Genomic DNA, 8,616 nt, shown 5'->3' with positions numbered 1-8,616 from the left:
GGTAATCACAAGTGTTAGTAGCTAATTTAGTAAGCTCTGTCAGCATAGAATAACACTACTAGTGTAGAATTATCACTCAGCTACTCACTTTTATTTCAACCCAGAAAAGGTATAATCATAACACACACTCCCCCACAGCACAGTACACAACACAAGTGTCCATGCGGGCAAACAAGCACAAACACAAGTCTGATATATTATAATAATCAATCTATTGCTCACAAAGATGTAAGACTTGACAGACCACTAAAGGAACTGCTGTGAATAGTATCTACTGGATTGTTGCGCAGATTCCTACAAATATCAATGCATATACACCAAATACAACCATGCAACACACCATCTATACGCATAAATTCTCACAAAGATGTCACTTTTTCTAAATCATGAAAAGTCAATGAAGGAATATCAGACAGTCTGTTGGAATGCAAATCCCTGCAGCAAGACATATCATTACAGTAAGTGTATTACATCATACATTTCTCATAGACAAACAATGGTTAGTTTACGTAGACTACTACAGCAATTTGGTAATGTTATGAATAGCCAGCTGTTGAGCTTTGTATTTATATAAATGACTGTGAGCATATATTACATTGTCTGGACAGTAGGTACGGCTAGTAGCTTTCTTGATATCTCTAGCTCCCTCTCTTCCATAAATCAGGTAGCGTGCCAGGGGGAGGGGCCTTATAATAATTATTCAGGCCAGTCTTGGTCCAACATTACACACTTCTACTCAAAGAGCAACGTCAACTTGACTAACATCTTCAACTCAAATAATTTGTCTGATGTCCGCTTGTAAACGGGGTGGGTTTGTGATGGTGTGTTGAGCTTCCAACGTTAGCTTGACTGACCTCTTTGGGCTCAGGTAGATACTTGGTGGTTATAACAGGTGTTGAATGTCTAATGCCACTCTGAGGGACCTCTTGGGCTCGAACCACTTGTCTGACAACTTTCAGCTCGTGTGAGCTGACTGGTTACAGCCAGCACTCACAAATCTCTCTCACCCCTGCCACGTTGTCCCATTGAAGCCCGCACTGTCTCATGTGTCAACGAAGTATCACAGCTAGCTGGAATGCTGCTTACAACATGATGTCCTACGAGTGATGTTAACCTTATAATAACACTGTGATAGAAATTGTATAAAACCTGATGCAACTCAAGTAAAAAGTATAACCCTAGTGCAACACCATGCAGCAACAATACCAAATTTAAATAGAAGTCAAACACTCACAACGACCGCAAGTTTGCCAAATCATTGAATGAACCTTTATACACAGTGGCAATGCTATTGTACCTCAAATCTCTGTAAACACATAAACATGCAATCGGTATCACAAACTTCAACACAACCGCATGATAATATTAATATCCTCACAATGATGTCAGACTAGACATGTCTTTAAATGTGTCACTAAGAACTACAGTCAGACTGTTGGAGTATAGATATCTGTATCAAAAAGATAATTTGTTGAAAAAACAAAGACGATGAAAATAGCAAACGCAAGTATACTTACAATGCTTCTAAACTTGTCAAACCCTTGAACGTGTTCAATTGAATACTTTCCAAATTAGAATTGTGACGTATATATCTGCACAACACAACAACTATAGTTACGCATATAATACCATAGAGACATACATATTTTCATCTTAAAACTGATGAATAATTAATGTCTGTAAATGTGGCAAACCGAAACTGCACCAACCTGAGTCTGTTTCCAAAGACACATTAGTAGAGTGTTGTATTAATTCACTGTCCTAGCTCTACTAGTTTATATCAAGTGTATATATTAAACAATTGCAAACCTGTTTCGATATCTTCATGCTTTGATACTAAGTATTAATTGAACCCCAACTGTTTGCATGTGGACAATTAAGTTTTAGTTAAGCAGTTACATCAGGTAGCAATCTATCAGCTCTCGAGTAAATTTGACAGCATTGTTAAGTACTTACAACGTTTGTAGATTTGAAAGGCCAGAGAAAGTGTTTGCTGCCAACGACGTTAAACCAAGAAATTGCAAAGTCCTGATTGAACACAAAGGACACTTGTTTTAGATCATTCAACAATTGCAACAAAGTAACATCACAGTTTCAATACAACCTGTATTGGCACAAATGCAGCATGCTAACTGTACTAAGTGATCTCCCCCAGGAGGAGGAATTAAGACCTCAATTATGTCCCAAGTTTTTAGTATATGCACAGACTTTGTGTAATCTTAGGGTGCTGGCATGCTGATCATTGATTGCAAGTTCTATGAAACTTCGGTCGGTTCTAAACAGCATGAATGGCTACTAGCTATCAACCACCAAGAAAGCACAAATTCTCATTGCCCATGCATAGTTCCTATGCCAACCACAAACCCCCATTAAGACCACTCTTTTAGACAAAGACAAAGTAACATGAGAAATCTGACAGCCTGATTTCATTATTGGTGTCATGCACTACCCGATATTGAACCTATATATATATATATATATATATATATATATATATATATATATATATATATATATATATATCGTATAGGCACTGATGAGCCTGCCTTTTTTACTTCACCACAAAAGGCACTACAGTTGCAGCAGGATGTCATTCATTTCAGTCTCTCAAAGACATAAGCAGTGCGAGAGACAGAGCAAGGCTTAATACAATCTTTTCCACTTATGCTGGAGCATGGCTGAGGGCAGTCCCAAACCAAAATCTTGGCCTATCCATGCTTCAACATGAGTTCATTGTTGCCATCAGGATTTGGCTTGGCATTCCTTCTGTTTCCAGATTCTCCTGACTCGCTCAGATGTGCTTGTGGCAGTATCATCGACCTTCATGGAGATCATTTGCTGGGTTCTGGTTACAATTCAGCTCTTAACAGGCGTCATACTGCTTTATGTGACATTATTTGGCATGCGTTACTGATAGACAACAAAGCAGCCAGGAGAGAACAGACATGTTCTATAGTAACTCTAAGGCTCGTCCTGGTGACATTTTTCATCCAGACTTTGTTGATGGCAGGCCTGCTTTCTTTGACATAACAGTTCGTAACACTGTCCAAGCTAAGTATGTATGTGAAGCTGCAGAAATGGCTGGAGCCGCTGCAAGGGCAGGAGATTTGGAAAAGGATTACAAACACGAGCAATCTGTGTTACAATGTGGAGGAGTGTTCTACCCTCTGGTGCTGGAATCGTTTGGCTTTTGGACTCAAGCAAGTCCTCAAATGTTGAGAACTATTGCAGCCAAATCTACGACCTATAATGGCATCGATTTACAGCAAGCGTTCTCCAACCTTTTGCAACAGCTCTCTGTTCGATTGTGGCAACACAATGCTAGAATGATAATTCGTAAATATTTGCTAGAAACTGAGTTTGACATGTGGGATTTGACTATACATATGTAGAATAATTGGGGTTTTGTTTTGTTGGGGATGGTGCTTGTTTGTTGGGGTTGGTGCTTGTTTGTTGGGGTTGGTGCTTGTTTGTTGGGGTTGGCCACTTAGGGATGTAATAGTTACACACACACACACACACACACACACACACACACACACACACACACACACACACACACACACACACACACACACACACACACACACACACCATTATGATCAGGCAAACTTCCAATGTCTGCACATGACAATACGAAAAATTATCAATAAATTTAATAGAAACTTACAATGTACGTAGAGATGATAAACCTGAGAATACACCAGCTGGTAGAGATGTCAGAGAATGCATACTTGATATTGTCCTAATTTGTTAAAAGACATGCAAACACTAAAAATTACAACAAGTTCATCATTAGATAGAAAACATGCATAGTGTACGATTCTTGACGCAGATTTCATATCAGAATTGCAATACGCCTTACAATGTTGTCAGAGTTGCTAATCCAGTGAAAGCATTCGAAGGTAGAGAGGACAAGTCAAGATTAGACAAAGATCTATTGATCAACAGAAAACGCTTTAGTCAGAAACATACTAACAATTAATTCTTATAATCTTTTTTATCTTTTATTCTTTAATTTTTTTTTATTTCTTTATTATAATTAAAATGAAAAACAGTAAACCAAGCTATTACAAAGACATTCATAATCATTGTGTAGTTGCAAATATCTTACAGCGTTGGTAATGATGACAAGCCTCCAAATGCGCCTGCAGTCAACGAGCTGATTTCACTATTTGAAAGCTGCCTGTCAAACACATACTCACTGACAGATAGCATTAGAATACAACCAGTAATATTGCCAACTCACAAACTAGTCAATTGTGAAAGCGAGAGGCGCAGATCCAATGGTAGTGTCTGTAAGCTGTTACGTTGCAAGTCTCTACAAAGCAAGTAAACATTTAAGTAGCAGGCACGTCTGATAAATAGTGCATCTGCACATATGCGTACAGTTGCTGAAGATATTCAACGTGTTCCAAGGCTCCATCTTCCACACTGGTCAAAGTTGACATGCAACAAATATGACTAAGAAAAATTGACAACACGATCAACGTACAACAGAGTTCTGCCTCCAACAGCAATAAATGCTACAACATACAGTCTCCGTAGCAGTGATAGTCCAGCGAGAATGTAACGTCCAAATTTTTCAAGCCTGTTGCCATTGAGTTGCCTGTATTCAATTATTTTCAGTAAATATGTCAATCATAAATCTACACTGTATATCATCTCAGCATTACAAAACTTGAAGTTGAGGAAGTGCAGCAAATGCTCTATCTTCGATCTCCGAAATCTGGTTATTGTCTAAATACCTATACACCCACAAAAAAATTATTAAATACAAACAACAAATGAACAATGGGTATCTTAATCATACAATTCTGTCAAAAGTGGGAGTCCAGTAAATGTTCCAAACTCAATACTTGTCAGCTGATTGCTATTCAGATTCCTTGAAGTGCAAAGGTTAGTTACATTGTGTTTACAGCTGCAGTGATCTTGTTAACAGCTGCAATACATGACTTACAGTTTTCTCAATTCTCCCAGTTTCCTCTCACTGAACAAACCATCTTGAATACTGGCAATCTGATTAGAGCTCAAATCTCTGTATAGTAACATTACAATTAGAAACGGTTACCATGTCCAGATTCACACATTAATCAATGAAAAACCCTTGCCCTTATTACTTGTTACATCATCTAACGAAGATAATACTAAACAATAACATAAAAATTTGATCAGCACGTTTAATGACCCTCGTTTCATCAATTTGACTTCCCAGTCTCGTTTCATCCAAGAGTCTTATATTTTGATACAGACTCATACTGTCTTTATTAGACACATTAGACATAGAAAAGCCACAAGTGGTCATGCATAAAGACCTTGTAAGAGTCACAGAGACATAAGATACCGTTTACTGTCATATGGGCAGTTATACCCTATATCAATGTTATGGGTGATTTGGGCTGAATGTCTAAAGAAATACGATTCAATTCATGCCATAATTAGAGTTTGATAAAACGATTTAAATTCCACTAAACAATGTACTACTAAAGGAAACACTGTAAGCCAAGACAAAACTTTCTTTCAGTAAATTTAGTTTTGCACATAAGGCCAAACCAATTAAGTTTTGATGCTCAGATATTTTGACATAAAAACTGGACCGATTAGCCAAACGTGAATAGAGAATAGTGATGCACCACATCACATTTTTAGCATACTTTGCACCACCTACAGCCTCATGAGATAACAAATAGACACAAAAATTATAACATACATGAGATAACAAGAATAATCCAGAAACAGTCACTGGACCACGTGTGCTGTTATACTGCCCGTAAAGTCAACAATATGTGTTTCATACAAATGTATGTACCACCAAATGGTTCTAAGCCAGTACAACATCATTGTGCATACACGCACATCAAAATTTATACTCTTTTTGGTCAAGCTCAATACTGGACTGGTGAATCCAAGCATCAAGAAATCTAATTTGTCTGGTCAAAGTTCAAAATACACTAAAATAATCTGTGATGCACAAACCACAGTTTAACTGATTAATTGTTGCAATCATTTAGTTGTTTTAAGACGGCTCTCTTTCATATGTCACTGCATGAGTGGCATATATCATGCAAGCATCTGGATGCCTAGCCAGTTAGGTTTCATGCTACTTGTGAAGTCATCCATGAGTAAATTGTTGCCTAGTTATGCTTAGAGCACACACGTGCTTCAGGCACGTAGTTATGGGGTTCGAGAGAGAAAGTGAGAACGAACCGACCCACTTCAGTCGGAGGTCCACTTGTACAGTATCAATCAGTCAAGGGCGGATCCAGAGGTGCTTATGCCAGAGGTACAAACTTGTAGTTTAGATATTTTCAATACATAATATAATATAAATTGTACTTTTAAGACGCCCTGGTTCGTTATTAAAGCTTTACCTGTCTTCTTGTATTAAACAACAATTATAATTAACCCAAAGCAACCACCTAGATTTTGTTCTATTCATCACTGTCAACGCTGAAATCTTCAAAGTCATCTTGCAATGGAATATTTGGAAGCAATAATTTCCAAGGTTTTCATTTGCCAATGTAATCTCTACTGTGGGGGGGGGGGAGGGAGCACGTGCCACTAGTGCCCATCCTGGATCCGCCTCTGTTGAAACTGCATGCAATATATAATTACAAGCTGTATACAAATGCTGTAGCTGCTGAAGTGTTGGCCTGAGTCCCACTTTAAGATAGTATACAGACTTAAACTCAAAGGCTCTTTGGCGTAATGTGCAGTATATGCATATTCACAAATATCTTCCAATAGACCTGGTAACTATAAATAAATTCACTTTTAGAATAGAGCATGTTGAACTGACTGGGAAGTCCACTAGAGCACTAAATGAACCGACACACAGAATGCCCCACATACACTGTTACAGTGATATGTGTTTCAAATATAGTTGTTGTTCTACACACACACACACACACACACACACACACACACACACACACACACACACACACACACACACACACACACACACACACACACACACACACACACACACACACACACACACACACACACACACACACACACACACACACACACACACACACACACACACACACACACACACACACACACACACACATGAACGCAGCACACAACTAATAATAAAATAGTGATAAGTGTACTGTGCTACATACACTGTACGTAAGCACACCTAGTGCTGTACATTTTTCCAATGAATTCTGGCATTGTTTCTTGAATTTAGACTATTAATTAAATAAAGCTATTACAGGAGAAAAACAATTAAAATCTCTTCCAATTATCTGAAAAACATCAAAAATTAAATTTTGAAAGGTTGGATCATGCGCTCTTGCCGTAGCTTTGATGTAGACAGTCCAGTGATACATGTGTGCGGGGACACACAAAACACTACCCATATATGTTGGGGGAAACCTGTAACCAGGAGAAACACATATCACTGGCCCTGTGCTCGTGCTTACACATATGCCTAGACAAGCATGTACCGTAGGACAAACACAGCCTAGTTAACACACATCCACACTTTTTTAGTTAGCATACAGCCAGAAAAATACTAAATAAAACAGCGGGTAGTCACGGCTACCAAGCTGTCAACGTATGCTACCAAGCTGTCAACGTATGCCACCTCCAACTCTCCCCCTGCATATGCTCTTCAAACACAGACACTAGCAAAGGCAAGACGTACAAGTTCGTTGTCGATTCCGAGATGCCCGATGGAATCTCCGTCAGTTGTTTGGAAGAGCAGAACACGGAAGTATCCAGGCAGTCACATTCAGAGGGACATTGAGCGTGGAGACACTGACAAAGCAACAGCAGTAGAAAAACAACGATCAATCTGCTGCTTGCATTTGCTGCAGCTGCAGACTGCAGCTGAGTGACCATCACGCTTCTACTGAAATTATATGCAAACAACGCGGTCTACTACATTAATTTCTCTCTCTACTATTGGTGCATGTGACAGTAGGCGTGTCGAATGGCGCATGTCAGAAGCACGAAGTCGACAGTCTGAAAACCCACCTTGCCGCGGAAGCGTCCTGCTCTGAATTCGGGTATTGTAGTGTGAAGCCTGCTGGGTATCCCGTATAAGGCCTTCGAGTTGGTCTTGCGTAGCCAGACTACTTTCCGCCGCGTCAAACGGTTTTTTCCCCCTTTCCGTCACGTCATACCTATACTCTCCTCCTTCTTTCCCTTCGCGTCAATACATACTGTCCCCCCTTTTCTTCGCGTCATACATGTACTGCACTGTACTACTTTCGCCCGGAAGTACATGGCGCGGCGGGAAGGGGTCTGGCTACACGAGACTAGCTAACCTCTTTTATCAGTTTAGAATTCGAAAAAGGCTTCTCTCTCTCTCTGATCTGTCTGTCTGTTTGTAACATCAATCACGCCAAAACTGTCGGGCCAATCGCCACGAAACCGTGCACTAAGACTGCATTCGACACCACAATCATTGAATAATGAATGAATGATATATTTCTGTCGCACTTAGCGAAAAAGGTACAGTTCCCTCTTGGGGCAAACATAAAAACAACTAAGACATAAGACGTACGGCTAACAGACTACAAAATACATAGACTCGAGCCATTCTCTCCCCGCCTTCGTCATTCACCGGGTTGGTGAGGATTGAACATCCGGGAATGA

General features: G+C 39.5%; 1 protein-coding gene across 1 annotated transcript; it reads right to left on the bottom strand.

Annotated features, from left to right (window-relative positions):
• Positions 1-218: 218 nt before the first annotated feature.
• On the bottom strand, positions 219-7,874 carry LOC134190317 (insulin-like growth factor-binding protein complex acid labile subunit). The gene is made up of 16 exons (XM_062658770.1): positions 7,661-7,874; positions 4,961-5,038; positions 4,814-4,885; positions 4,677-4,748; positions 4,538-4,609; positions 4,390-4,464; positions 4,250-4,321; positions 4,115-4,186; positions 3,866-3,937; positions 3,671-3,745; positions 1,957-2,028; positions 1,518-1,592; positions 1,379-1,450; positions 1,235-1,306; positions 364-435; positions 219-294 (listed from the first exon to the last, which is right to left on the bottom strand). Exons 1-16 carry the CDS (start codon positions 7,855-7,857, stop codon positions 219-221), a joined length of 1,296 nt encoding a protein of 431 aa, XP_062514754.1. The 5' UTR covers positions 7,858-7,874.
• Positions 7,875-8,616: the final 742 nt, after the last annotated feature.

Source organism: Corticium candelabrum, chromosome 14 (assembly GCF_963422355.1).
Source record: "Corticium candelabrum chromosome 14, ooCorCand1.1, whole genome shotgun sequence".
Classification (NCBI taxonomy): domain Eukaryota; kingdom Metazoa; phylum Porifera; class Homoscleromorpha; order Homosclerophorida; family Plakinidae; genus Corticium; species Corticium candelabrum.
The sequence above is the reverse complement of the archived record's forward strand: the minus strand, read 5'-3'. Positions and strand labels throughout refer to the sequence as shown.

Excerpts from the sequence above, each read along its gene's own strand:
- LOC134190317 (XM_062658770.1), bottom strand. The coding sequence starts at position 7,857 with ATGGTCACTCAGCTGCAGTCTGCAGCTGCAGCAAATGCAAGCAGCAGA. Across the intron at positions 5,039-7,660 it reads TCGGAATCGACAACGAACTT|AGATTTGAGCTCTAATCAGA; the intron begins GTACGTCTTGCC and ends GTTACTATACAG. Across the intron at positions 1,307-1,378 it reads ATGTCTAGTCTGACATCATT|AGATTTGAGGTACAATAGCA; the intron begins GTGAGGATATTA and ends ATGTGTTTACAG.